The 27,499-nt window shown below is 56.8% G+C and overlaps 5 protein-coding genes across 7 annotated transcripts; 3 read left to right on the forward strand and 2 right to left on the reverse strand.

Moving 5' to 3' along the window:
- Positions 1-531: 531 nt before the first annotated feature.
- PRIM1 (DNA primase subunit 1) lies at positions 532-8,637 on the reverse strand. 2 transcript variants are annotated; one of them, XM_088180800.1, is made up of 12 exons: positions 8,497-8,637; positions 7,768-7,925; positions 7,586-7,692; positions 7,433-7,506; positions 7,030-7,166; positions 6,395-6,453; positions 6,210-6,320; positions 3,995-4,224; positions 2,854-2,923; positions 1,587-1,672; positions 944-1,042; positions 532-723 (listed from the first exon to the last, which is right to left on the reverse strand). In XM_088180800.1, the coding sequence occupies exons 1-12, from the start codon at positions 8,597-8,599 to the stop codon at positions 704-706; spliced, it is 1,254 nt and encodes a 417-aa protein (XP_088036926.1). In that variant the 5' UTR covers positions 8,600-8,637; the 3' UTR covers positions 532-703. The 2 variants fall into 2 exon arrangements, 1 of the variants encoding a protein (XP_088036926.1); XR_015808802.1 differs by lacking the exon at positions 532-723 and having other exon boundaries at positions 997-1,042; positions 2,726-2,923.
- Positions 8,638-9,344: 707 nt separating this feature from the next.
- LOC106863151 (retinol dehydrogenase 16-like) lies at positions 9,345-11,529 on the forward strand. The gene is made up of 4 exons (XM_088180814.1): positions 9,345-9,986; positions 10,126-10,384; positions 10,805-10,968; positions 11,127-11,529. The coding sequence occupies exons 1-4, from the start codon at positions 9,671-9,673 to the stop codon at positions 11,342-11,344; spliced, it is 957 nt and encodes a 318-aa protein (XP_088036940.1). The 5' UTR covers positions 9,345-9,670; the 3' UTR covers positions 11,345-11,529.
- Positions 11,530-11,675: 146 nt separating this feature from the next.
- LOC106863150 (retinol dehydrogenase 16-like) lies at positions 11,676-13,962 on the forward strand. Of its 2 annotated transcripts, XM_088180807.1 has the most exons (4): positions 11,676-12,437; positions 12,578-12,836; positions 13,401-13,564; positions 13,639-13,962. In XM_088180807.1, exons 1-4 carry the CDS (start codon positions 12,122-12,124, stop codon positions 13,857-13,859), a joined length of 960 nt encoding a protein of 319 aa, XP_088036933.1. In that variant the 5' UTR covers positions 11,676-12,121; the 3' UTR covers positions 13,860-13,962. The 2 variants fall into 2 exon arrangements, with proteins under 2 accessions (XP_088036933.1, XP_014749743.2); XM_014894257.2 differs by lacking the exon at positions 13,639-13,962 and having other exon boundaries at positions 12,578-13,454.
- A 1,469-nt stretch (positions 13,963-15,431) lies between these two features.
- On the forward strand, positions 15,432-19,760 carry ACKR5 (atypical chemokine receptor 5). Its single transcript, XM_014892537.2, has 2 exons — positions 15,432-16,015; positions 17,065-19,760. Exon 2 carries the CDS (start codon positions 17,073-17,075, stop codon positions 18,165-18,167), a length of 1,095 nt encoding a protein of 364 aa, XP_014748023.2. The 5' UTR covers positions 15,432-16,015; positions 17,065-17,072; the 3' UTR covers positions 18,168-19,760.
- A 703-nt stretch (positions 19,761-20,463) lies between these two features.
- Positions 20,464-27,484, reverse strand: ZBTB39 (zinc finger and BTB domain containing 39). The gene is made up of 2 exons (XM_088180781.1): positions 27,422-27,484; positions 20,464-26,076 (listed from the first exon to the last, which is right to left on the reverse strand). The coding sequence occupies exon 2, from the start codon at positions 25,982-25,984 to the stop codon at positions 23,855-23,857; it is 2,130 nt and encodes a 709-aa protein (XP_088036907.1). The 5' UTR covers positions 25,985-26,076; positions 27,422-27,484; the 3' UTR covers positions 20,464-23,854.
- Between the last annotated feature and the right edge of the window lie 15 nt (positions 27,485-27,499).

Consider the following 27,499-nt stretch of genomic DNA (forward strand, 5'->3'; position numbering starts at 1 on the left):
GTGGGACCCCCGTGGGAACGTGGCGAGGAGTCCTCGGGGTGAGGGATCAGATGCTGTGAATGTGGGGCCTGGTTTGAGCCGGTGGGGCAGGGATTCCTGGGGCTGGCAGGGACTCTGAAGGCAGGGTCTAAGCAGGGTTAGGGGGTCAGGCCAGGGTCCAGGCAGGATTAGGGGGCCCTGGCAGGGTTAGGAGGTCAGGACTGGGCCCAGGCAGGGCTCAGAACAGAGGTCCAGGCAGGGTTAGAGGGTCAGGGCAGGATTAGGGGGTCAGGGTAGCAGGTCCAGGCAGGGTTAAGGGATCAGAACGGGGTCCAGGCAGGGTTAGGGAGTCTGGGAAGGGCCCAGGCAGGGTTAGAACAGTGGTTCTAGGCAGGATTAGGGGGTCAGGGCAGAATTAGGGAGTCAGGGCAGGGGTCCAGGCAGGGGACTGGGGGCAGTGACCCCACACTGCAGAGCAGGGACCCTCTCCCCTGGTTCCTCCCCACAGGGAGGGGACCCCCACCCGCCTCAGCACGTCCGGGTCACAGCACGCAGGTGACCAGAAATATTTAATAGTCTTTGTGTAGAAAACAGTACAAAAGGTATAAAAACTGGGGAAGGGGCAGGGAGCCCATGTGGTTTGGCTGCTCCAAGGCACCAAAGGCCAGGGGAGGTGACAATGACAAGCTGTGACACTGGCAGTGGGTCCCTCAGCGTCAAGGCCTTAGAAATCTCCTTGCAGATCTGTGAAGAGGAGAAATGGGAAGATTCTTCCAGACAAAGGAAAGCTGTCACAGCAACAGCCATCCCTCCTTGTGTCCCTCCCTGTCACCAACCCCCGTGGTCCCAAATCCAATGGGAGGCCCCCACATCCAACAGGGGACACCCTTAAATCCAAGGGGAGACCCCTAAATCTGTTATCAGAGCCAGAAGGCCCCATTTGGGGTCTTTTGGGGGCACTCACCGCTCTGACGGATCCGCTCTCCCCGCCGGGCGCTTTCCATCCCCTCCACAAACTGCTCAAAGACCCTCACGTAAGGGGCCAGGCTCGTCTTCTTATAGTCTGGAGGATTTGGGGAGTGGGCAGGGGCAGGAGTGGGTGCTGAGGACCCCCAAACTCCACCCCTGAGCTCCAAACCCTGACCCTGATGCCCAAAACTCCAACCCTGACCTCCAAACTCTAACCCCCAAAATCCCACCCTTGACCCCTAAACCCTGTCCCCAAACCCCAAACCTTAGCCCTGACCCCCAAAACCCCAGCCTTGGTCCCCAAACCACAACCCTAAGCTCCAAACCGCAACCCTAACCCCAAAAATCCCACCCTTGATCCCAAAACCCCATCCCCAAATCCTGGCCCTGATCCCCAATCCCCAACCCTGACCCCCAAAACCCCAACTTTGACCTCCAAACACCAACACTGACTTCCAAACTCCAACCCTGACCCCCAAACCCTAACCTTGACCTCTAAAGCCCCACCCAAACCCCTAAAACCCCAGCCTAGACCCACAAGAGCCATCCCCTGACCCCCAAATCTGAACCCTGATACCCAAAACCCCAACCCCGACCCCAAACCCCATCCTCGACCCCCAAACCCTGGCCCTGCTCACCCCTGGCGCGGCGTTTTGGTTCCGTGGCCCCTCCATCCTCCTGCTCCCCATCACTGCCAGCCGTGTCCAGCTCCTGGCACAGGGAACTGCCAGACAAACGGGATCAGAGAATCCCAGCATCCCGAAATCCCAGCATCCCAGAATCCCGAAATCCCAGAATCCCAGAGCATCCCAGAATCCCAGCATCCCAGAATCCCAGCATCCCGAAATCCCAGCATCCCAGAATCCCAGAGCATCCCAGAATCCCAGCATCCCAGAATCCCAGCATCCCGAAATCCCAGCATCCCAGAATCCCAGCATCCCAAAATCCCAGAGCATCCCAGAATCCCAGCATCCCAGAATCCCGAAATCCCAGAATCCCGAAATCCCAGAATCCCAGCATCCCGAAATCCCAGCATCCCAGAATCCCGAAATCCCAGAATCCCGAAATCCCAGAATCCCAGCATCCCGGAATCCCAGAGCATCCCAGAATCCCAGCATCCCGGAATCCCGAAATCCCAGAATCCCAGAGCATCCCAGCATCCCAGAATCCCAGCATCCCGAAATCCCAGCATCCCGGAATCCCAGAGCATCCCAGCATCCCAGAATCCCAGCATCCTGAAATCCCAGCATCCCGGAATCCCAGAGCATCCCAGAATCCCGAAATCCCAGCATCCCGAAATCCCAGCATCCCGAAATCCCAGCATCCCGGAATCCCAGCATCCCGAAATCCCAGCATCCCAGAGCATCCCAGAATCCCAGCATCCCAGAATCCCAAAATCCCAGGATCACAGAATCACGAGACTGGAAGAGACTTTCAAGATCAAGTCCAACCCGTGCCCTAACACCTCAACTAAACCATGGCACCCAGTGCCACATCCAATCCTTTTTTAAACACATCCAGGGATGGTGACTCCACCACCCACCTTCCCGGGCAGACCATTCCAGCCTAGGATATTAGACAGTAAAATAAAAAGATATTATCTATATTCCATCTATGGTAGATAGGTACTATCTATATACTATAGACAGAAAGATACTAAGTCCACTTTATCACTCTTTCTGTAAAAAACTTTTTCCTAATATCCGACCTATATTTCCCCCTTAAGGCCGTGTCCTCTGGTTCTGCCAGTGCTGCCTGAAGAGAGAACAACCCTCACCTCTCTGCACCTTTCAGGGAGTTGTAGAGAGTGAGAAGGTCACCTGTGGCTCTCCCTTTTTCTCCAGGTTAAACAAGCCCAGCTCCCGCAGTTGTTCCAAGCCCCCCCAGTGCTCCCAGCTCACGTACGTGATGGTGGGGACAGCAAACGGGTCAAACTGGTCCAGTCTCTGCAGGTCCAGTGGCACAGAAACACGGCCTGGGACAGAGCAGGGTCACCATGGCTATTATTATATTTATATAATATGAATATAGAAATAAACACATGAATATGAATATATATTTCTATATCCATATATATTATATATTTATCTATATCTAGATCTAAATAATTATATATTTATATCTGAATATAGATATGTAATAGATTATATATAAATATAAATAAATCAATATAAAAATGTCTATAAAAATAATATAGAAAAAATTATATATAGAAATGTATATATAAATATATAAATTAATATATATTTGTATTTATATATTTTATATAGTATGAATTATTATATATATAAAATTTATAAAAGTATTTATAAAAATGCGTCCATAAATATGTAATCTATAATTTATATATAAATTAATGTATAAATATAAATAAAATACATACCTATAATAAATATAAAAACATGAATAATATATAGAAAATATAGTATAGTAATTTTATATAAATACATAAATACATATAAATATAACTGATATATAAATAATAATATATAATATATATTATATATACATATATATAAATATATAAATATATGTAATATAGTAATTTTTATATAAATATATAAAAATATAACTAGCATATAGATAATATATAATATATGTATACATAAATATATAAATATATATAATATATATTTTTACATAAATATATAAATATATACATATAAATATAACTAATATATAGATAATACATAATATATATTTTTACATAAATATATAAAATATATAAAATTAATATTGAATAAATATATTAAAATATATAATATTAAAGAACTAAATAAAATAAACAAATTAATTGTAAATAAATAAAACAAATAATTTAATTAATTGTTATAAATAAATAAAGATTATAAATAAATAAATAAAATTAAATTTAAAAATTAGAAATAAATAAAATCAAAATAATGGTATTTGTGGACTAATTTTCCTGACAACACCAAGCACCCGGCCACCATAACCTTCTGCTTTATTGCTTGTCTCTTATTATCCTTTATTAAACCCCTCCAAATTAAAACCCAGCGGGGTTTTCTCCGCACCCCGCACGCACCAGTTTTGGGGTGGACGCTGAAGGGGCTCTTCAGGAGGTGGTTGAGGCCTTTGCTGACGTTGATGTCGAGGCGGGGGAAGCAGAACTGCAGCATCACCTCCCAGTCAGCGTAGCCGGGCCCCGCTGCCCCGGCCCGGCCCCGCGCCCGCTCCAGGCGGGCCCTGAGCAGCTCCCAGCGCTGAACCGAGTCCTTCCTCCTGGGGAACTCGGCCTGCAGCGCCTCCCGGTGCTGTGCTGGGCGGGTCAAGGCTCAACCCACGCTACTCCACAGGTTTTATATTTCTAGGGCACCACTTATCCTTCCAGGACCCCATTTACCCTGCCAGGACCCCACTTACCCTTCCAGGACTCCATTTACCCTGCCAGGACCCCATTTACCCTCCAGGACACCACTTATCCTTCCAGGACTCCCATTTACCCTGCCAGGACCCCATTTACCCTCCAGGACCCCATTTACCCTTCCAGGACCCCACTTACCCTTCCAGGACTCCCATGTACCCTTCCAGGACTCCATTTACCCTTCCAGGACTCCATTTACCCTTCCAGGACCCCCATTTACCCTTCCAGGACTCCCATGTACCCTTCCAGGACTCCCATGTACCCTTCCAGGACCCCATTTACCCTCCAGGACCCCACTTACCCTTCCAATATCCCATTTAGCCTTCCAGGACCCCATTTAGCTCTCTAGGACCCCATTTACCCTTCCAGGACCCCACTGATCCTTTCCAGGACCCCATTTATCCCCTCAGGACCCCACAGACCTTTCCAGCACCCCATTTACCCCAAAGGGCTGCATTTACCTTTCTAGGACCCTTTTTATTTTCTCAGAACCCTTCCAGGATTTCATTTTCCCCTCAGGGTCCCATTTTCCCTTCCAGGACCCCATTTAATCTTTGAAAACCGTCTTTAACCTTCCAGGACCCCACGTTTTAACCCCATATTTTAATTTTAACCCCACGTTTTAGCCCCGTATTTTAATTTATACCCCATATTTTAATTTTTCCCCATATTTCAATTTTTAACCCCACATTTTAACCCCGTATTTTAATTTATCCCCATATTTTCATTTTAACCCCATATTTCAATTTTAACCCCACGTTTTAACCCCATATTTCAATTTTAACCCCACGTTTTAACCCCGTATTTTAATTTTTAACCCCACATTTCAATTTTAACCCCACGTTTTAACCCCGTATTTCGATTTTTAACCCCATATTTCAATTTTAACCCCACGTTCTAACCCCATATTTCAATTTTTAACCCCACGTTCTAACCCCATATTTCAATTTTTAACCCCACGTTCTAACCCCATATTTCGATTTTAACCCCATATTTCAATTTTAACCCCACGTTCTAACCCCATATTTCAATTTTTAACCCCATATATCAATTTTAACCCCACGTTTTACCCCGTATTTCAATTTTTAACCCCACGTTTTAACCCCATATTTCAATTTTTAACCCCATATATCAATTTTAACCCCGCGTTTTACCCCGTATTTCAATTTTTAACCCCATATTTCAATTTTAACCCAACGTTTTAACCCCATATTTCAATTTTTAACCCCATATTTCAATTTTTAACCCCATCTTTTCATTTTAACCCCACGTTCTAACCCCATATTTCAATTTTTACCCCCATATTTCAATTTTTAACCCCACATTTCAATTTTTAACCCCATATTTCAATTTTAACCCCACGTTCTAACCCCATATTTCAATTTTTACCCCCATATTTCAATTTTTAACCCCACATTTCAATTTTTAACCCCATATTTCAATTTTTAACCCCATCTTTTCATTTTAACCCCACGTTTTACCCCCATATTTCAATTTTTAACCCCATATTTCAATTTTAACCCCACGTTCTAACCCCATATTTCAATTTTTACCCCCATATTTCAATTTTAACCCTACGTTTTAACCTCATATTTCAATTTTTAACCCCACGTTCTAACCCCATATTTCAATTTTTAACCCCACGTTCTAACCCCATATTTCAATTTTTAACCCCATATTTCAATTTTTACCCCCGTATTTCAATTTTTACCCCCATATTTCAATTTTTACCCCCATATTTCAATTTTTAACCCCATATATCAATTTTAACCCCACGTTTTAGCCCCGTATTTTAATTTTTACCCCCGTATTTCAGCTTTACCCCCGCTCTAACCCCTCGCGTGCCGGCGTGGGCCAGCCCCGGGAAGGAAGGATATCCTCCGGGATGAGGGCCAGCACCTTGTCCCATTTCTCGGGGCTGCCCAGGATGTCCTGTCCCCGCAGCGCGAACTCCTCGAAGTATTTCTCCACCACGCCAAGCGAGCGCCTGCGGGCAGCACCGGGGAGGGGGCTCAGTGCCCGCCGGGGCCCGCGGGGATGGGCACCAGGGTCCTCACCCACCTGATGAAGGGGTGCACGGGGTGGGACAGGGTCACCTTCTTCACAGTGTCTGCACCGCCCTGGGGGAGAGGGGTGGTCAGTCTGGGGGGTGGGCAGGGGGTGCTGGGCCCCCCAAACCAAGCTGATCCACGGTCAGGGGGTGCCCAAAGCCCCTAAACCAACCTGCTCCAGACCCTCTAAACCAACCTGCTCCAGACCCCCCAAACCAACCTGCTCCAGGGTCAGGGGGTGCCCAGACCCCCTAAACCAACCTGCTCCAGGGTCAGGGGGAGCCCAGACCCCCTAAACCAGCTCTCTTCAAGCTCAGCGGGTGCCCAAAGCCCATAAACCCACCCTCACCAGTGTCACAGGGTGCCCAGACCCTCACAAACCCAACTTCCACAGGCTCAGGGGGTGCCCAGACCCCCTAAACCAACCTCCTCCATTGTCACGGGGTGCCCAGACCCCCATAAACCCAACTTCTCCAGGCTCAGGGGGAGCCCAGACCCCCTAAACCAGCTCTCTTCAGGCTCAGGGGGTGCCCAAAGCCCATAAACCCACCCTCACCAGTGTCACAGGGTGCCCAGACCCCCACAAACCCAACTTCCACAGGCTCAGGGGTGGGCAGGGGGTTCCTGGCCCCCCTTTGCACCCACCTTCACCAGGCTCAGGTACTCCACAGCAGCCGCCCGCAGTGCTGGGGACCATTTCCTCACAGCATCATCACACACCCAGCAGTGCACACCTCTCCTGCCAGAGTACACCCACAGGCGATGCCGCACGCCCAGGTCCTCTGTGGGGGGCACAGATGGGATTTTGGGGGGGCACAGATGGGTTTTGGGGACAGAGATGGGATTTTAGGGGGCAGAGATGGGTTTGGGGGCCACATCGGGACAGGCTGTGCCGACCACCTAAAGCTGACGGTGCCACAAACCTGCCGGGCACCAGCTCGGCAAGAGCATTGGCCCAGCCCCTCTTTGGGGTCTGGGCATCGCTGTGGGGCCGAGCGTGGTCTGGATGTGCCCAGGCAGGACCCACGTGTGTCCCCAAGCCCCTCACCCACGAGCGCGCGGTCAATGATGCGGACAGCGATGGTCATCAGCGTCCAGCACTTGGAGCAGATATCGGCCGAGCTGGGGGCAGAGTGAGGGGGGTCAGGTGGACACCCCACATCCCCAAACCCCCCTCCCGGCCCAGAGCCCCCCTGGGAACCTGCAGCACGTCCGGACATCATCGTAATCCGTCATGTCAATGTCAAAGACCAGCTCCTTCTCCTGAGGCTGGAAGGCTCCCAGGTGCACCGTGTTGTGCTGGTTGGGCTGTAGGAGGGAAAGGATGGGCTCAGCGTGGCCAGGGACCCCTGCGGAGCCCCGGTCACGGTGGCCAGGACTCACCCGGTGGGAATAGACGGCCCCGATGTCGATCTTGTAGGGGTTGATCTTCTGCAGCTCCCGCTCCAGCTCCTGGGGGCTGCCGAAGGACTGGAAGCGCAGGTACACATCATCCCGCAGGGTGAAGGAGAATTCCCGCAGCTGGAAGTAATTCTTCACCACTGCAGGGACGCGGGAGGGTCGGAGAGTGTGGGGGGATCGGGGAGGACTCAATGCCCTCCTAAATCCCCTCATTACAGTCACCCCCAGGCCCCCCTTTCCCTGCTCCTCCCGGTGTCCCGGTCAGTGCATCCACCCCAGCACTCCAACATGCTTTATCGTGCGGTATCGGTGTTCCCGCCCAGTATTGATGCTCCTCGCCCAGTATCGGTGTTCCTGTCCGGTATCGATGCCCCTCTCCCGGTATCGGTGCCCCCCGCCCGGTATCGCAACCAGCGACGGCTCCCCCATGCAGTACCGGTGCCTCTCCTTCAGTATCGTGGCCCCTGACGGTGCTCCCGGCCGGGCATCGCGGCCCCCCATGGTATCCCCGGCTATCCCCCCGGGACCGGTATCGGTGCCCCCGCCCGGTACCGCATCCCTGACGGCGTTCCCCGCCCCGTATCGATGCCCCCCGCCTGATATCGGTGCCCCCTCCCCGGTATCACGGTCCCTGGCGGAGCCCCCGCCCGGTATCGCCGCATCCCCGACGGTGCCCCCCCCGCCCGGTACCGGTTCCCCCGCCCCACTCACCGCCGCCGTAGCTGAGCCAGCGGCCGTAGGGGCCGTGCGGGAAGAGCCGCCGGTAGAAGACCGGGAGCAGCTCGGGCAGCGCCGCCGGCTCGAACTGCGCCATGGCGGGAGCGCAGCGGCGGGAGACGGCGGGAAGCGGCGGCGCCGGGCCCGGGGGCTGCCGGGAGTTGTAGTCCCGGGAGCGGACCGAGGGGGGCACCGGGAACGGGGAGGGCGCTGCTCGGGGCGAGTGGGAGGAGAGCAAAGCACCGGAGCGGTCCCGGGATGAAGGGGAGGGGATGCCCCGAGGTCCGCGGGGTCCCGGGGTCTGGGGTCGTGGGGTCCGGGGATGGTCCTAGAACGCTGAGGTCCGAGAGGTCTCGGGATCCGGGGAGGTCCCCGCATCCAGGAGGGTCGCGGGGTGCTGAGGTCTGGAGATGTCCCAGGATCCGAGGGGATCCCGAGGCGCGTGGGAGCCGGGGAGCTGAGGTTAGGGGGTGGTTTTGGGGTCCTGCAATGTCCCAGGGCGGGTGGGTACGGGAACTCCGACGTCCCGGGATGTCCCAGTGTCCAGGAGTGTCCCGGGATCCAAAGAGGTCCAGGGGCGTGGGGGTCCGGAGGTGGCCCAGGGTGCAAGGAGGTCCCAGGAGAGGCTGTCCGGGATTGTCTCGGGGTCCGGGTGGGTCCCTGGACGTGCGGTCCTGGGTTGTCCCGGGGTCCGGTAGACCCTGCGGTGCTTGGGTCCTGGGAGTCTCGGGTTTCGGGATGGTCCCAGGATCTGGGAGGGTCTCGGGGTAGTCTTGTGATCCGGAGTGCTCCAGGGGCGGGAGGGCGCGGGGATATTCCGGGGTCCGGGCGCTTCCCAGGAGAGCAGCGCAGCGGTGCGGGAACCCCCGGGCGATGCCCCCCTCCCGTTAACTATTCCCCGCAAGAGCGGCGGGAGCGAAGCCTCGGGACACATCCAGGCCACTGTCCGCAGCCCGGCGGACTCCAGGCGGCAGCAGCGGGACGAGCCCGTAATAGGACGAGGCGGAGCCGAGCCCACATCCCGGTAGTGCCGGGAGGCCCAGCGGCATCCCCGTGATCGTTGCTCCGGAGTCCGCTAATTATTAACAGCGGGCAACGGCAAGATCGGGACAAGCCTCTCCCGGGTCACTTCCCAGTCCTCATCCCGGTGCCGGTGTCGCTGCCGAGGATGTGGCTGTACGTGGTGGCTTTGCTGCTGGGGCTGTTCCTGCTGCGGCGCTGGCACCGGGAGCGGCAGACGGTGCCGCGGCTCTCGGAGAAGCACGTGCTGATCACAGGATGCGACAGCGGCTTCGGGAACCTGCTGGCGCGGCAGCTGGACGCGCGCGGGCTGCGGGTGCTGGCCGCCTGCCTGACCGACAGCGGGGCCGCGCAGCTGCGGGCGGCCACCTCCAACCGGCTCCAGACCGTCCTGCTGGACGTCACCTCCAGCAAGAACATCGCCGATGTCACCGCCTGGGTCCGGGAGCGCGTGGGTGATCAAGGTAGAACGGGGTTGACACCCCTGTTGTCACCCCGTTGTCATCCCACCATCCCTTCTTCCACCTTGCCCACTTGTGCCAGGGCAGGCGAGGCTGGCACAGGGCTGTGGGCGAGCCCCAGCTCATCCCATCTCCTCTCCAGGGCTCTGGGGACTGGTGAACAACGCAGGGATCGCCATCCCCACCGCCCCGAACGAGTGGTTGACCAAGGAGGACTTCGTCAAGGTGCTGAATGTCAACCTGGTCGGGCTGGTGGAGGTGACGCTGAGCCTCCTGCCGCTGCTGCGGCGGGCGCGGGGCCGCGTGGTCAATGTGGCCAGCGTGATGGGCCGCATGTCCTTCTTCGGTGGCGGCTACTGCCCCTCCAAGTACGGCGTGGAAGCCTTCTCTGACAGCCTCAGGTAAGTCTGACCCAACAGGCTCCATCCTGATTTTCCAATTAGTTTTTCTGGACTTTGTCTGGCACAGTGGTCAACTCCCATCCTTGTACAACTGTGACTGAGCGTAAGTTGAACTCATATCTGCTGCTGAAGCAGAACAGCTCCTGTTCTGTCATGGAACCTCCCCTGCAGACATTGCCCCTGTCCAAGATCCTGCAGGACATGACCCTGCTGTCCCGAGCTTTGCTTTGTTCCCAGCCCATCCAGATATGGCAAATGTTTACTTACACACTGTCTCAGCCACGTGCCGGGCTGGCACAGGGTTGGCTGGTGTGATCAGGCTTTGCTCCTCGCCTCTGGCACGATGCATCCCATGGGAGATGCAGGCACGGACACGCTCCTGTGCTGCTTCCATGTCCCATGGGACACAATCCCTTCCAGGCTTGAGATGCGCAACTTTGGGGTGAAGGTCTGTGTGATTGAGCCGGGCTACTTCAAAACAATGATCAGCAACGTTGAGAACCTGGAGAAGAATTTTCATGACAGCTGGAAGAAGCTTCCAGAGGAAATCAAAACCAGTTACGGGGAGGGTTACTTGAGGCAGTGTAAGTACCTCCCCTAAAGGCTGTGATCCTCTTTCCTGACACAAGGCACATCCCCAGGGCCACGAGGGTCCCATGGGTGTCCCACTGCCCCAAAACCCCATGGAGCCACTTGACTCCGCTCAGCTCCAGCGTCTCAGTGGTGTTTTCTGCCTCTGCAGTTGTGGCTATGCTCAAGTTGCTGCAGAAGACCTACAGCTCCGACCTGTCACTGGTCACCAACTGCATGGAACATGCACTGACCAGCCTGCACCCCCGCAGCCGCTACTCTGCCGGCTGGGACGCCAAGCTGCTCTACATCCCCCTCAGCTACCTGCCCTCAGCCCTCAGCGACGCCCTGTTCGCCGCGTTCTACCCCAAATCTGTTGGGAAAGCCTAAAGGGGGGATGCAGCAGGCAGCCAGGACCAGAGTGAGATCCAATGACACATACGAGGATCCAGAATGGGCTGCAGCCAAGGCCACACCGAGGTCCCTGAATTTGTGACTGCATCCACGTCTGACCCTCTGTCCCCTGCCCACGGTTGAGTTTGTCCTGAATAAAGATGCCCTGTCCCCTCCTGGCAGAGTGTGGTGTCACTCTCAGTCTCACCGAGGCTGTGCCTGGAGGCTCTGGCTCTTTCCCTGTGCACCTGCTGCATTCAGGATCCAGCCCCTGACAAGTTGCCAGAGGACTTGCCCAGACTGGTAACCCAGGTATTGACACACACAAATTAAACTCAGACCTGTTCCAACTCGAGCCGATTTCCCTCTGGCAAAGAACCAAGCAGCCTCTCATAGAATCCTCCTCCTTTGCTTCCTCCTTCTCTTCCTCCTCCCGCAGAGCTGGTTGAGGGGGGAGCTGTCCTGCTCCATCACCACATTTGGGGACACTGTCCCCCACCAACCCTGGGTGGGAGAGAAAGGTCCAGGTTTGGTGCTGCTGACAGTGTCTGGAGGGTCCCACCAAATCCAGCTCCACGGGACATTGGGATCCACCTGCTAAGGGCACAGCAGAGCCCCAGGCACAGGGAGTGGTGCAAGGCAAAGCTGAGAATTACAAATATTACAAACCAGGAGGACGAAATTCGCCGCGGGTGCTGCAGCAATCCCGGCTCTATAAAATGCGGCCCGAGCGCGGATGGCACGGGCTGTCACCGAGCGGTGCCACTGCCGAGGATGTGGCTGTACGCGGTGGCTTTGCTGCTGGGGCTGTTCCTGCTGCGGCGCTGGCACCGGGAGCGGCAGACGGTGCCGCGGCTCTCGGAGAAGCACGTGCTGATCACAGGATGCGACAGCGGCTTCGGGAACCTGCTGGCGCGGCAGCTGGACGCGCGCGGGCTGCGGGTGCTGGCCGCCTGCCTGACCGACAGCGGGGCCGCGCAGCTGCGGGCGGCCACCTCCAACCGGCTCCAGACCGTCCTGCTGGACGTCACCTCCAGCAAGAACATCGCCGATGTCACCGCCTGGGTCCGGGAGCGCGTGGGTGATCAAGGTAGAACGGGGTTGACACCCCTGTTGTCACCCCTGTTGTCATCCCACCATCCCTTCTTCCACCTTGCCCACTTGTGCCAGGGCAGGCGAGGCTGGCACAGGGCTGTGGGCGAGCCCCAGCTCATCCCATCTCCTCTCCAGGGCTCTGGGGACTGGTGAACAACGCAGGGATCGCCATCCCCACCGCCCCGAACGAGTGGTTGACCAAGGAGGACTTCGTCAAGGTGCTGAATGTCAACCTGGTCGGGCTGGTGGAGGTGACGCTGAGCCTCCTGCCGCTGCTGCGGCGGGCGCGGGGCCGCGTGGTCAATGTGGCCAGCGTGATGGGCCGCGTGTCTTGTTTCGGTGGCGGCTACTGCATCTCCAAGTACGGCGTGGAAGCCTTCTCTGACAGCCTCAGGTATGGCTGTGGCAGCCCCCGGAGCCCTCCCGTGCTCTCCAGCAGCCCCGGCCTTGCCTCGCTGTCCTCACACAAGGTTTTAGGCGGCTCTCCGTTACATTTGCCCCAGAGAGTTTGTGAAACGCTGACCACAAGCGGGCTTGGAGCCGTGGGTGTGCAACCAGGGCAAGGGTTTCAAGGAGCCCTGGAGCAAAGTACCCGAGGGATTTTGGGGCCGGGGGTATGGACCAGTCCGGGAAGTCCCGGGGTGTCTCAGGATGAGGGGTTGTGGAGTCGAGGAAAGTCCCGGGGCACTGAGATTCGGGGAGGCCCCGGGATCCGGGAATGCTCCGGGGTCTGGGGTGGTCCCGAGGCACTGAAGTTCAGGGGAATTCCAGGATCCCGAGACCCGGAGGCGTCCCGGGGCACTGAGGTCTGGGGATGTCTCGGGATCCAAGAGGGTCTGTGGAGCAAGGACAAGGCTCCCCTGTGCCCGTAACGGGATGCCTGGGGGATGTCACGAGCTGCCCCAATCTCTGCCCTCCTCCGGGCAGCAGCTCCCGCTGACGCCCCCACCTCGGGCAGGCGGGAGCTGCGTCCCTTCGGGGTGCAGGTCTCCATCATCGAACCTGGAGGCTTCCAGACGGGAATGATCGACCCAGCACCACTGGTGAAGGGCTTCGTTCGCCTCTGGGAGCGGCTCCCGGCAGAAGCCCAGGCAGCCTACGGCCGCCACTACGTAGACAAATGTGAGTCCATCCCCACACCTCACTATCACCCCCGGTGACCCCTCCGTCGGGCTGAACCCCTTCTGCCCACTCAGATGCCAAGAGCACCACCCTGCTGCACCGCCTGAGCAGCTCCCGCCTGTCGCATGTCACCGATGCCATGACACACGCGCTGCTCTCCCGCTGCCCCCGCAGCCGCTACGCCGCCGGCTGGGATGCCCGGCTCATCTTCCTGCCCCTCAGCTACTGCCCGGCCTGGCTGTCCGACACCATCCTTGGCCTCTTCCTGCCCATCCCGGCCAGCGGGATCCCCTGACGATGGCCACCAGAGCGCCATGAGATGTGTCTCATGCCCTCCAGAACGTGCTCAATAAAAGCGGTGCAATGCTGGGACTCCGGCCTCGCAGGTGTCCGATGGCCACTTGGCCACGGTGCTGGTGACCCGTGGCAGAATCCCGGCTGCTGCCTGTGCCCAGAGCAGCCGCGTATCCCGAGATAGCCCGGTTCGGCTGGCAGGGAACGAGCTGGGAAAGGCAGCGCGGTGTTTATCCATCCTCTGGCACGGCGTATCCAAGGATGCCCCGGCTGAGCTGCCAGGGAACGGGCTCGGAAAAGCCATGCGGTGTTTATCCATCCCCCGGGCACGTGGGCGGTGATCCCTGCGTCACTCATCGAGCTAATTAAGCGCTGATTAGCGATCAGTAGCTGAGGGGCAGACTTCTGAGATTGTGCTCTTGCCTGCGGGACCAGAGCAGCTCCAAAGCAGCCCCACTCCCCCCAGCTCTGGCAGAGGCCGAGCGCACTCTGGACCAGGACCCCTGAGATGCGACAGGGAGGGCGAGAGGGATGAGGACGACCCGGGACCTTGCACAAGCTGCGTTCAGCTCGCCGAGCTGCTTCCCCAGCCAAGGAAGCTTCTTCGGAGTGTTTTCTTTGGCTTACAAAGTACAGCGCCCCCGGCAGCCCCCACACATGGCGTTCTGGGTCCCCAGGGGCCGGGATGCGGCGTGCCAAGTCCCCGGGAGCTGCTGCCTTGGCTGTACCTGCCTTGGCACACCTGTACCCACATCCCCCGGGCAGCATCGCGGGCCAGCGACGGCTGCCAGGGGAGGGAAGGGGTGGGAGAACGGCGGATCCCCGGCGCTGCCTTTGCCTGGAGCCCACCTCTCTAGAGCTTGAGGGGGGCTGGGGGCTCCTGAGCACACATTTGGGGTGCTGAGAGCCTTGGGGCGCCCCAGGCATTGCGGCAGGGATGGGTAGAAGGGGCTGAGCTTGTCCCAACTCCGCGGCTCAGCAGGCTTGGAAATACAATGTGCTCCCAAACCTCGCTATTCCCACCACGATCAGCAGCCCCTGCGAAATCCTTGGCGGCTCCCAGATCCCGCTCAGCCTCAGAGCTCAGCGTGGAAAATCCCTGACCTGTTAAATAGAACCAGCAGAGCATCGCTTCCCCCTTGGGTGGGGCAAAGCCCCGCAGCCCCTCGGTGGCAGAGCGGCCCCTCTCCACCCCCACGGCCCCAGCTGAGCCAAAATGTGCCCGGGGCCAGCACGAAGCTGCCGAGTTCCTGTTTGGAAGCCGGTCCTGCCGGCGTTGGTACCTGCACACGGGGTCACCAGCGCTGGGCTTGTTGTTGTGAGCCCCGACTTATCAGTGCTCTCGTGCTTCCCTGCTCCCCGTGCCTTCCTTCCGAGCCAATTGTTGATCCCGCAGTCTTGGCTGCACTGTAAAAAAGGAGATTTCCTGCAATTGTTTCGCAGGACTTGCAGCCCGATGCAAAATTTTCTGCCTATCAGCCCCCTCCCCAGCGCCGGGGCAAGGCTTGAGCCCCCTCGCTTCCCCTGCGAGGCAATCACGGCTCTGTGATTAATTGCTGCCCGGCCAGAGGTGCTTCTCTGGCGACATCCATCTGCCATCGGCTCCTGCGGGAGCGCTGCCCGGGCAGACAGGTCAGCTATCAGCTCTTTCCCCCCGAAAAGAGCCCTGAGCTCACCCTGATACAGAGGTGGCATCAGGGTCAGCTTTGGCACCTTTGTTATAACCCATCTCAGCCCCTCAGGATTCCCAGCGCTGGGGCAGGACCTAGGATGTATTTCCCCCACAGAAGGATCCAGGCAGGATCCAGCCTCTGAGCCCGGCGGGGTGACAGTGGAGGGGACACTCAGGAAGCCTCGGGGACCCCCGTCCATCCTCAGGCACCTGCGGCTTCCACACCGACACCTGCCCGTGGCCTCACCGCTCCCGTCCCCACCCTGCGGCAAAATCAAACGGGAGCCGAGTCCCGGGGCTGGACATCCAGTCAAATGTCACCCGCACTGAGCTGTCTCAGGATATTGCACCACGACAGTCATTTCCTGCCCAGCAAGCGGCCACCAAGCCCACCCGAGCTCCGTGCCCAGAGGCGCAAGAGCTGCCGAGCCGAGAGGATCCCCCCGCTCCCGAGCAGCCCCTGCGCAGCCCTCGCTCAGCCGCCGGTGAGCCAGCGCGTCCCTCCTCCTGTCCGTCTGTCTCCTTTACCATCCATCTGTCCCCTCTCCCACCCGTCCGTCCCTTCTCCCATTTGTCTGTCCCTGGTCCTGTCCGCCTGTCCCTCCTCCTGTCCGTCTGTCTCCTTTACCATCCATCTGTCCCTTCTCCCATCTCTCTGTCCCCTTTACCATCCATCTATCCCTTCTCTCGTCTCTCTGTCCCTTCTCCTGTCCGTCTGTCCCCTCTTCCGTCCGTCTGTCCCGTCTTCCATCTGTCTCTCCTCAGTCCCAGCAGCCTCTTAGGACCTGCAGCACAGGGAGGACGGGAGGTTCAGGAGCCCTGGGAATGGCAGCTCCAGCCTCTCCCTGGTTTTGGGGCCGGTGTGTGTCAGCCTGGGTGGGTGGGTGCCTCAGGGATGATGCTCTCAGGGGGGAAAACCTGGCCGTGGCTTGGTCCAGGCTTGCCAGGCTCCAAGTGAAGCGGGAAGACCCCACGGGAAGGGCAGAGCATTCCCGAGGGAATGGCTGCTCCTGAACACTTCCAGAGGCACGAGGCTGGATGGGTCTGCAGCGTCTTCACTCTTCGGATGCAGCTGTGCTGAGATCGGAGCTCTCACTTGGGGCAATGAAAGGATGTTCAGGTCAACTGCATTTCCCTGAAATTTATAATTTTGTCACCTACTTGGACGTTCCGATGGCTTCCGGCAGAATAAGGGTGGCTGGCAAATGACCATGCCTGGAGGGCTCGGGTGGGAGGCTTGGCTTTCCTGCTGGAGCTGAGTCTCTGGGACAGTCACCAGCACCTGTCTGTGTCCCAGGCCAGGCTCCGGGACAGGGAACAGCCACCACATGTGGTGACTGTTGTTTGTGGCTGGCATTTATCCTGGGATGTGAGGGGATCACCTGGGTGGACACAGAATCTTTTGAGGGTTGATGTAGGGAGTCACCGTGGGAGTAAAAATTGGGTTAGAAGCCCCCAGAAGGATCTTTTTGAGCCCCACACAATGGTTCTGTGTTTCAGGCTGCCCAGCTCAGTGCTCTCCCTTTCCCTGCAGCCACCAGGATGGCCGAGGTGACCACTGTCCCCGTGGAGACACACACTGTCCCGAGCGAGTACGGGGACTACCACAACTTGTCTGAGCTGATCTACCTCCTGAACCACACCTACACCTACTGCGAGTTCAGCCTGGATGAGAACATCAAGCGAGTGATTCTCTTCATCCTCTACCTGGTCTTCTTCGTGGTAGGCTTGGTGGAGAACCTCCTGGTCATCTGGGTCAACTGGCAGACAAGGGGCAACAAGAGCTTGGTCAACCTGTACATCATCAACATGGCCATCGCTGACCTCGGGGTGCTGCTCTCTCTGCCCATCTGGATGCTGGAGGTGATGCTGGATTACACCTGGCTCTGGGGCAGCTTCCTCTGCCGCTTCACCCACTACTTCTACTTCGTCAACATGTACGCCAGCATCTTCTTCCTCACCTGCCTGAGCGTGGATCGCTACGTGACCCTGACCAGCTCCTCCCTGTTCTGGCACCGGCACCAGCACCGCGCGCGCCGCGCGGTCTGCGCCTGCAGCTGGGTCCTGGCCGCCGCCATCCCTGTCCTGGAGGTGGCTCACATGCAGCTGGTCAACACCGGGGAGCCCATCTGCATCTTCATGGCACCCTTTGAGACCTACGACGAGTGGGCGCTGGCGGTGAGCTTGGCCACCACCACCATCGGCTTCCTCGTCCCCTTCCCCATCATCGCGGTGTTCAACGTGCTGACGGCGCGCTTCATCCGGCGCACCAAGCCCGAGAGCCGCAAGCACTGCCTGCTCATCTACGCCTACATCGGGGTGTTCCTGCTCAGCTGGCTGCCCTTCCACGTGGTGCTCACGCTGCTCACCCTCGAGGGCAACCACATCGTCCTGCACTGCAGCTTCGCCCACTTCCTCTACTTCTTCTACGACGTCATAGACTGCTTCACGCTGCTCCACTGCGTCGTCAACCCCATCCTCTACAACTTCCTCAGCAAGAACTTCCGCAGCAAACTCATCTCTGCCGTGGTCAAGTACATCCCGAAGGACCACGGTGGCCAGAAGGGCGCTGGCAACTCGTCCTCCAGCACGCAGCACTCCATAGTCATCACAAAGGACAACAGCCCTCCCAACTAAGGGGGTCGGACTCTCCCAGCCTCTGTCGTGGTGGCTCCCTGGGGATTGATTTTCCTGTTGCTGAGGACACAATTTGCTTGGGCACAGCCCTTCTAGGCTGGGCAGGCAGGATGAGGTGCCAGGTTTGAGGAGAGCTGGGAGCTATGGACATCTTGCCTCTGGAGTGTTGCTGTGTCCAACCCAAAGAAAAGATAAAACAAAATTATATTCCCCATTTGACAAGTGAAACCTTTGCAATCATAGAGCCTGTAACCCCACTCAGTGTCTGACACAACTCAGCCCATAGATTAGATCCCCATCCGGCCCCAAGCTGTGATCTGCCCCATCACAGGTGTTCCTGCATCCTCCAACTTCCCTGACCCCCAGCCCTGGGCATGGCACTGCCTGGTGAGTGCCATCCTGAGCGGGAGAGAAGGAATCCTCCCTTTGGAACACAAACCTCCCCTCACCACGCCCAGCAACATCCAGAGCCTGATTTTTGAGAGATGAAGGTGAAGCAGCCAAAGTGGCTGAGCAGGGCACAGACCTGAGGGGAGGAACAATTTAGATTTGAGATCAGCCACTCCTTCAGAGCAATTTTGCAAACCCAGTGGTAAAGTAGTGATGGCTAAACTGGGTTTGACTGGGAAGGGCTGCTCCAGACTGACTTTGGATCTCCCATCCTGTTAACTCCAGCCTCTTCTGGAGCATCTCCTGGCCACTGGGTGGATTTCATGGCCACTGGATGCATTTCTCAACTCTATCAGGCTCCAACAGATTTTCCCCTTCCACCAAAGTCCCTGTGAGAGCACGGGCATGTGCAGAAAACCTTGGAGCTGGAGCAAGGGCTGGGCTTGTGCTGTGCAAGGAACTGGAGCATCCGGAGAAAGTTCATCCTTGTCTGGACCCTGATCTCAGTCACGTGCTGTGGGTCGAGCCCTCGCTGGGGGAAGGTGACAGAGCCCATAAATCCAACAAAGGCCTTGAGCTGCTCGAGGATCGTGCTGTGAAAAAAGCAAAGCATAAGCAGTTCTGTGGACAGGATGCTGGTGCAGGGGGAGGGAGCAGGATGTCCCAGGAGAAGCCCATGACCAGGGGTTAGGATGGACAAGGGGTTATCACAGGGCTGGCTGGGAAAGCTCTGCCAGTTCCAGGGGTCCTTGATGGGGTAAAACCCTAAATACCTCAGGGTTCCTTCTACAGGGGCGCTCCCCTGTATCCTGGGACACGAGCACTGAGGGAACAATCCAAATCCACGTCTTACACAGAAATTCTGGGAAGGCTCCAGCCCCCTCCTCAGGATTTGCTCAGGATTCCCTGCTCAGGGCAGCAGCTCAGGCCATTCCCCTTCCTCTGTTTCTCACCCTGTGAGTGCAGAACCCCGGGGGCTGTGAGACCCCCGGGCTGAGATCTGCACCCACAGGACCCCACCACTTACATTCCCTGATTCCAAATCCTGAACTTCTCTTTGCTAATTCCCTCTCATTTCCAATGAAGAAATGGATGATAAATACACAACCAGCCACGTACCAGGGCAAAAATACATTCAAGATAACATTTACTTAAACATGCAAAATTTGATTATTTCACCTAATAAACTTAATTTTTAACTGACTTAATTTCTCTGCACTTTTCTCCATAGACCTTAAGGCCAGAGTGGCCACAAATAAATTGTCGCCCATGCAGTGGTTTGGGCTGGGGCACCCTGTTCCTGTGTTCTGCGACTTCCATGGGAAATTCTTCCTTGTGTGGAGGTGGAACTTCTTGTGATTTCATTTGTGGCCGTTGCTCCTTGTCCTGTCACACCACTGAAAAGTCTGGCACCATCCTCTTGGCACCCACCTTTGAGGTATTGTTATGGATTGATGAGATCCCCTCTCAAATGAGATATTTATACAGATATCTGAGATATTTTTATGGATTGATAGAATCCCCTCTCAGTCTCCCCCAGACAAGCAAGCCCAGCTCCCAGAGTCTCTCCTCATCACTGAGCTGCTCCAGACCCCTCAACACCACTCCAGTAAATCCTTGTTTCTGCAGAACTCAGTTCCCAGCACACACGGAGCTGGCAGCACAGGAAAGGCTCATCCAGGCACACAAACCCAATGGGTGGGCTCTGATCCCACCCTGCTACTGCACCCCTCACTCCCTCCTGTTCCTCCATCCCACAGGAATGTCCCAACCTGTTCCCCTGAGCCACTCCCAGTCCTGAAGCCATGCCACAAATCCAGTGGGAGCACTGATACAGGGACAGCCTCACCTGCTTCCCAGGCAATCCTGGAAGGAACATGTTTTATCAAAAAGCAGCTACAGGAGGTCAATGTTTTCCATTTTATTATTCTAAATAAAAAACACACTTTGTGCTGAACAATGGAGTAGAAAAGAACCCGATGTACAACGATTTTAGACATCTACGATTTGGGGGAGGGGAAGTTTACAAAATATACAAAACTTTACAGCAAATAGATAGTAAACACTTAAATAGCAGGAGGTCAGTACCTACGATTAACTTAACGAAAAGGTTAGACAGCAAGTTCAACTCTTGTTCTTCCTTCTTCTGCTCAATTACTCTGATGAGAGACCTGGATCCACTGAGAACAGGGAAAATGAATTTTGTCTTGGGGATGGGAGTGAGCCTGGGCTCGGAGCAGGGCCCTCAGAAGGGATTCCCTGTCCAGGCTCCCCAGGAGGCTCCATGACTGGGATGCTGCCAGAATTTCCCCTCTGCAACTCCCTCTCCTACCCCAGGACCCCAAAGCACTTTGCAAACACCTCAGGCTGCCCCAGGAAAGGTAGATCAGTGTCCCCACAGTCACCAAGGGCAGTGGGAGCAGGAGAGAACCAGTTTTGCTCATAGTGGTAGAGAAGGAACAAAATCTGGCACAGAGCGACTGCTCTGGCTCTCCCAACACTGAACTGGAGCTCCCAGCCAGGCTGGCTGGACATGGGGACAGGGACATGGGGACAGGGACATGGGGACAGGGATGACATCCCTGCCAACCCCTGGAGGCTCGGGAACACCCAGGACTTTCCTGTGGGGAGCACTCAGGTCTCTGACCCCTCTGGGAATCACCCCCCAGGAGTAGCAGCAGCAGGTCCAGACCCATCCCTGCAGCCCCTCCACTGCTGATTTCGGGGTGTTCCATGTGGGAATGATTCCTTTCAACCCAGGCAAACAGAAATTTCCTGGATCAGAGCCAGCAGCAAGCAGGGGGCTCCTGCTTTGTCCCCCGGGGCCAGGAGTGAGGAGCTGGCTGTGCCTGTTGGTGTTTCGGTGTAAAAGCTTCTCTTTTTGGTTTATGTGCACAAAAGGCTTTTGCTTTTCAGCTTAGCAAGATCCAGGGCTGCAGACCCTCCCTGAAGCTCACCACAGCTTCTGGAACATTCCAGGAGGGTCTCAAGGCTCTCCCAGCCTTGTCTATCCCTCACACCCTTCACAGCCACCTCCAGAGCAGTGCAGGTCGTGTCCATCCCTGTCCCCAGCCTGTCATCAGCCAGGCACAGCCCTGAGTTCTGTGCTTGAGGGGACCCTGCACGAGCAGGGGGTGGGACTGGGTGACCCCAACGGTCCCTTCCAGCCTCATCCATCCCACAGTTCCATGACAGAAACCCTGGAACCCAGAGAGCAGCTCAGAGGAGCCCGCAGCAAAGCACCACCAGCTCCCACACTTCCCAGAGCACCACACCATGCCCAAAATTACCCTTTCTCTTGTAAAACCTAACACAGCTCAACACAGCTCCACAGTGATCCCAGGACCTCGAGGCCGGAGTTCAGAGCTCAGAGCTGCAGCAGCCAGGCCAGCCCCGAGCTGACCTTGGCTCTGGTGCCTCCCTTCCTCCAAAGCCAGGCTCCAGGCACCCTCCCCGCTCCCGGAGGTAGGTCGGTACCACGGGAGGTACCACCCTCATTTTACAGATGAGGAAACTGAGGCAAAGAGGTGAAGTGACCTGCCCAAGGCCACGGCAGAGCCAGAAGAGAGACCCCGGGTGCTCTGAGCTCTCAGAGTCCAGCCCCCACTGCAGGATGGCCCTTCCTGGGTATCCCTTCCTGGGTGTCCCTTCACAGGGAGAGGGCAGTGGGGTGAGTTTCCAGGGTTTGCAAATCACTAGTTTAGTTTAGTTTAGTTTAGTTTAGTAACAGCAAAACTTGACAGAAGCGCAGGAGCTGATCCACGACCACCAAGGCTGGACAGCCCTGAGCACTTCCTTGTTTGTGAGGTAGAATGAGTTACCCGAGGGCAGTCCCAGCTTGGAAATATCTGTTCCTCCCCACCTCTGCCCCACAGCTGGATAACACAGGGAGAAGCTAATCCATGCCCTTCCCAGTGTTAACGCTGTTGGCACCAGCTGACCTCGCCAGGGTGGCCAGGAGGGACCCCCCAGGAGTGGCCAGGAAAGCCCCCCATGCTGAGGTGGAGCTGACACAGGGCCAAGAGAGACCTTTGTGCCCAAGAGAGCTCCCTGTGCCAAGGAGAGCCTGACATGTGTCCAGGAGAGCGCCCCATGCCCAGAAGAACCTCCTGCACCAAGGGCCACCAAAACGCAGAGGGGGAGAGCCACCCATGCCCAGGAGAGCCCCTCCATGCCCAGGAGAGACCCCAGAAGTGCCCAGCACGCAGCCTGAGAGGCCAAGCCATCACCGCGGCTCCCATTCCATGAACAAATCACATCACTCCAACCACACACATCTGCCACTGGAACAGGTCCAGGACGTGGCAATCCAGGGCGTGGGAGGGGGGATCCCTTTGGCAGGAGAAGGGTCCCTCCTCCTTCCAGGGAGTTAAGGCAACAGCTTCATCCTGACTGGTCTGCCCGGGGCAGAGCAGAGCCAGGAGACTCCTGGATCCCTGTGGCCACCACAAAAAACCTCCCAGGGAGCACAGAGCTGCTTCCCCTCCCTCTCCAGTCCTAAGGGAGATCCCCGTGCTCACGCAACCACCTCTGCCCAGGCTCTGCAGAGACGTTGTGTAGCTCCTTCATCTCCTCCTCTGCGTCTCAGGGCATGAGCAAATCCCAGCCACAGCAGAGAAAACACAGCCTGGGAATCTGTGAATGCCCTGCTCCTGGTTCCCTGCTGGGATCCCTCCTTGTTTACACACTCAGGTGCTTCCTGCTCCTCTTCCCAGCAGCACAGCAACGGTTGATCCCAGAGCACACTTGACGCTCCTGGCAGTAGCAGCAGAACACCAGGGATGCCCAGAATGTCTTTTTGTTTTTCCTTTTTTTCCTTTCTCTTTTGTTCCTTTCCTTCGAGTCCAGCACCTGCTCTGGCTCCGTCCCTCTCCACTGAGGTCAGGTGTGAAAATCTTAGCAGCATCAGTTTGTGGACAAGCTCAGGGTTAGCCTGGTCAAGTGGGCTAAAAGGTTAAAAAAAAAAAATAGAATCTAGACTCAAAAACTAGTGAGAAATGCTAAAAGCACAGAACTCGATGGCCTCTAACAGGACCAGAGGTAAGTAAACACGACAGACTCCTTGAAACAGTGATGTACCTAACGTGCTGTTAATTTGTACAACGCCACCAATCTAAAAAGTCCTAGGAAGGCCCCCAAAAAAAAACCAACCAAAAAAAAAACCAAAACAAAAAAATAATTCCATCCATGATGCCTGACCATTAAATAAAACAAAACAACATCTTGGTTTTTTTTCTTTTTTTTCCCTCCACAGCTTCCACCATTAACACTCTCTCCTCCGCCGGCTCCCTGCCCCATCAGCTATCCGTGTTTTTCTCGGCCTCTTTGGAATGGATGATGTACATGAAAGTCTGTTCGATGGTGAAGTCGGGCGGGAGGCTGCCCTTGTGCACCCCTATGTGCTTGCTCATGAGGTTGAGCGTGGAGCTGTAGTGGCCACACACGGTGCAGCGATACATGAGGGCCCCCGAGTGCGTCCGCAGGTGGCACTTGATGGTGGAGCGGCCTCGGAAGAACTTGTGGCACACCTTGCACTGGTACGGCTTCTCCCCGGTGTGGATGCGCCGGTGGTAGTTGAACTCGCTGGTGTGGGCAAACCTCTTGCCACACACCTTGCAGCTGTACTTGCTGTTCCCCGGCTGGTTCTGCAGTGCCAGCTCTTCGCTCAGGAACTCCTCAGGCAGCTTCCTCTTGGGCAGCCCCTGCGGCTGCAGGCGCTCCCCAAATCCCGCCCGGATGTCCAGGCTGCCGCCGCATTTGTGCTGGCTGACGTGGTAGCGATAGGCAGCTTCCAGCTTGAAGCTCTGGCTGCAGAAGTGGCACTGGAAAAGAGCCTCCTCCACGTGCTGGTGCACGGCCAGGTGCTTCTCCAGGAGCTGCCGGTCCACGAAGCTGCTGGCACACACGGAGCAGGAGAAGACGGAGATGCCCAGGTGGGACAGGGTGTGCCACATCAGGCTGCAGAGGCTCAGGTGCCGCTGGTCACACACGCCGCACGTTTGGCTCTTCAGGTTCACGTGCTCCAGCAGGTGGTTCCGGACCGTGTGGAAATCTTTGGCCAAAGGCTTCCCACAGGCAGCACAGGCCAGCTCGGGGCCGGGCCCTCCCCCAAATACGGCCACTTTCCCCGGCAGGGGGTCAGTGGGGTGGACAATGACGTTGTTGTCAAACACCCCGTCCCGCCGGTGCAGCGTCAGCTGCCACTGGGTGAAGAACTTGGTCTCGCACATGTCACAGGAGAAGAGGAAGATGCCGATGTGGGACAGCACATGAGTGACCCTAGAGTTGCGGTCCTGGAAGTGAGTCTCGCAGACTTTGCAGTTCCCAGTGAGCAGGTCGACGTGGTCCCTGGCGTGCTGGCGGATCAGCTGGATGTTGGGCTCCAGCACCTTCTTGCACACCTGGCAGGGCATGGCCTTGTTGTCCCGGCTGTCGCTCTCAAAGGCCAGTTCCTCCTCGCTGTCATCGCTCAGCTCAATCACTTCCTCAGACGGGACCAGCTCTTCTCCAGCATCCTCAAAATGCAGCTCGGCCTCTCCCAAATCCTCCAGCTGGAGCTCATCCATCTGCTCGAATCCCTGCTCTTTGGAGTGGTCGCTGTTGCTGGGGCAGGAGTTGCTCCCTGTGGAGACATCCAGGGAGGGGTCAGTGGGGAAGAAGCCGCCCTTGCCGTAGTCGCCATTGCTCTGGGCCTTGTACTGAGGGCAGGAGCTGCCAGTGGTCTGTGCCATGACATTCCCACCGGGCTGGGCCCCCAGACCCGCGACTGGAGCAAACTGCCCTGGATCTGACTCCTGCTCTGTCTTGGGAGGCTGCTGTGGGTGCATCAGGGGAAGAGTCTGGCTGGCCTCACCAACAGGATTCCTGTCATCCTCTTTGTAGCTGCCTGCCATGTCCCCGTGCAGGAGGTAATTCCGCTCGGGGCCGAAGTGCTCCGTGCCACTCCGGATGTCTCCCAAAGAGTGGCTCTGCTCCGAGGAGGTGCTGCTCAGTGGCCCAGCCCGGCCTTCCCCCACAGACAGGGCAGGCTGCTTGGTGATGGCCGAGCTCTCCAGGTCAGGGAAGGTGGAGTGACAGGCCTGCAGCAGATCCTCCATGCCCAGCCTCTCCGCCACCTCATAGATGACGCCCACATTGATGAGATCGGTGAAGAGCTCCGAGGTATACACAAAGCTCAGGATCTTCTCAAAGTTGGCTGGCGTGATGAAATCCACCACGTAGGTCCTGGCAGCGTCCAGCCCCGTGTTGAGGAAGAGGTTCTGGAAGTAGCCGGCGGCGCAGGCCAGCACGGCCTTGTGCGCGGCAAAGGAGCGGGAGCCCACCAGGATGGTGACGTCGCACATGGTCTCAGAGAGCCGGCACTTGTTGAGCTCCTTCAGAAGGTTGTTGGGGTGGTTGGTGCTGTGCAGCTTGATCCTCATGCCCATCTTAGCAGCTGCTTAAGAGTCCCTCCTCCTGGTCAGCTCGGCCTTCACGCTTTCATCCGTGGTGGGAGCAAGAACTGGCAGGGCAAGGGGCTCTGCAGAGGGGAAATGCAAAAAAAGGTTATTTATCAACTAAAGCAACACCTTTCTGGTCATACCTCCAATCTTCCACCCGTGGAGGAGCCATGGAGCAGCTGCTCAGCTGGAGATGGACTAAACCTGTCTTATTACAGGTCTGTCTTATTATCACAGACCAACTTTTGGGAAGTAAAAGGCTGTGCAAAGCACCAAAGTCCAAGAAAAAAGACACTGACTCTGAGCAGCCTGAAGGTCCCACTGCTATTGGGGCAGGGACAGAGATCCTGCTGACTCTGAGACCCAACTGGAGCCTGTTCCAGACATCTCCCCTCTTCTTGAGCTGGGGATGAGGCTCCTTTCCAAAGAGATGTCACTCAGGCTGGACATGACAGTTGAATTCGCCTCTAGGTCTCCTCCAGCCGCAGCCACTTCACTTCAGATTCCACCCTGTACCCACAAGGAGACTTCAAGCTCCCAGGTGGGATTCTCTGCATTCCAGCCTTGTGGATTCCCCTGGGATGGATTCCCTTGGGACCTCTCCACTCCAATGGAGCCTGCAGCACCTCTCAGACTCCCCAGCTGCCACCACACCTGTCCCATAGCACCAACCATTCCCCTCAGTGTTCTCCCAGCTTGTCCCACTGCCTTTGTCCCCCTGTCCTGCTCACGGAAGCCCCAACAGCTCTTGAGATTTCACAGACTTACCCAGTTAGCTCTATCCTTAATTCCCCTATTCCTAATTCCCTGCCTTCCCCTGTCTGAGACAGGGAACAGCAAGCCCAGAAGGCAGCAGAGAGCGGGAGTTTGGAAGGGGCTGGAGCTGCCCCTGCCCCAGCTCCGGGGAAAACCAAAGCGCCAGATCCCGGGCTGCTCTCCCCTGGGATGCGCAGGGATGGGGGAAACACCACTGGCAGCTGAGGAGGGCGAGGAGGAGGATGAAGATGCCTCGGGGACGGCTCTGGAAGGCAAACTCTCCTCAGCCCAAAAAGCACCTGAGCAATTCCTGGGGCGTGGGGATCCCCGCGGAGGGGATGGGGCAGGAGGGAAAAGAGCGGGACAGAGGATGGGGGGCCGGGGGGGCAGAGAGAAGGGGGGGAACGGGCGGGCAGGAGGCTCCGCGCCGGCGGCGGACAGGGAGTCCCGAAGATGCTCCGGGAGAAACGGGAGGAGATGGGGGGGGAACAGCGGGGTCCCCCGTGAGGGCCCGGGGAAGGGGGGGCAGGAAGGGCCCCCGGGGGGAACCACGAAAGGCGGCGGGAGGCCCCGGGGGGGGTAGGAGAGGGTCGGTGCGGGGCTGGCGGCGGGGGCGCGGCGCGGGGGCCCTGCGGGGGCCGGGGGTCGCGGGCGGGGGTCGCTCCTTACCCGCCCGGCGCCCCGCACCATCCCGGCCCGGCTCACACAAAGGCGCCGACCCGCCCCGCGCCCGCCCCGGCCCGCGCC

This window comes from Sturnus vulgaris, chromosome 30 (assembly GCF_052056855.1).
Source record: "Sturnus vulgaris isolate bStuVul1 chromosome 30, bStuVul1.hap1, whole genome shotgun sequence".
Lineage (NCBI taxonomy): Eukaryota > Metazoa > Chordata > Aves > Passeriformes > Sturnidae > Sturnus > Sturnus vulgaris.

What these genes read in the sequence shown, in the direction of transcription:
- PRIM1 (XM_088180800.1), bottom strand. Translation starts at nt 8,599, where the DNA reads ATGGCGCAGTTCGAGCCGGCGGCGCTGCCCGAGCTGCTCCCGGTCTTC. An exon ending in GGGCCGTCTATTCCCACCGG is followed by an intron (nt 7,693 to 7,767) that starts GTGAGTCCTGGC and finishes TCCCTCCTACAG; the next exon opens with CCCAACCAGCACAACACGGT. An exon ending in GATGTCCGGACGTGCTGCAG is followed by an intron (nt 7,507 to 7,585) that starts GTTCCCAGGGGG and finishes CTCTGCCCCCAG; the next exon opens with CTCGGCCGATATCTGCTCCA.
- LOC106863151 (XM_088180814.1), top strand. Translation starts at nt 9,671, where the DNA reads ATGTGGCTGTACGTGGTGGCTTTGCTGCTGGGGCTGTTCCTGCTGCGG. An exon ending in GCCTTCTCTGACAGCCTCAG is followed by an intron (nt 10,385 to 10,804) that starts GTAAGTCTGACC and finishes AATCCCTTCCAG; the next exon opens with GCTTGAGATGCGCAACTTTG. An exon ending in GGAGGGTTACTTGAGGCAGT is followed by an intron (nt 10,969 to 11,126) that starts GTAAGTACCTCC and finishes CTGCCTCTGCAG; the next exon opens with TTGTGGCTATGCTCAAGTTG.
- LOC106863150 (XM_014894257.2), top strand. Translation starts at nt 12,122, where the DNA reads ATGTGGCTGTACGCGGTGGCTTTGCTGCTGGGGCTGTTCCTGCTGCGG. An exon ending in GGAGCGCGTGGGTGATCAAG is followed by an intron (nt 12,438 to 12,577) that starts GTAGAACGGGGT and finishes TCTCCTCTCCAG; the next exon opens with GGCTCTGGGGACTGGTGAAC.
- ACKR5 (XM_014892537.2), top strand. Translation starts at nt 17,073, where the DNA reads ATGGCCGAGGTGACCACTGTCCCCGTGGAGACACACACTGTCCCGAGC.
- ZBTB39 (XM_088180781.1), bottom strand. Translation starts at nt 25,984, where the DNA reads ATGGGCATGAGGATCAAGCTGCACAGCACCAACCACCCCAACAACCTT.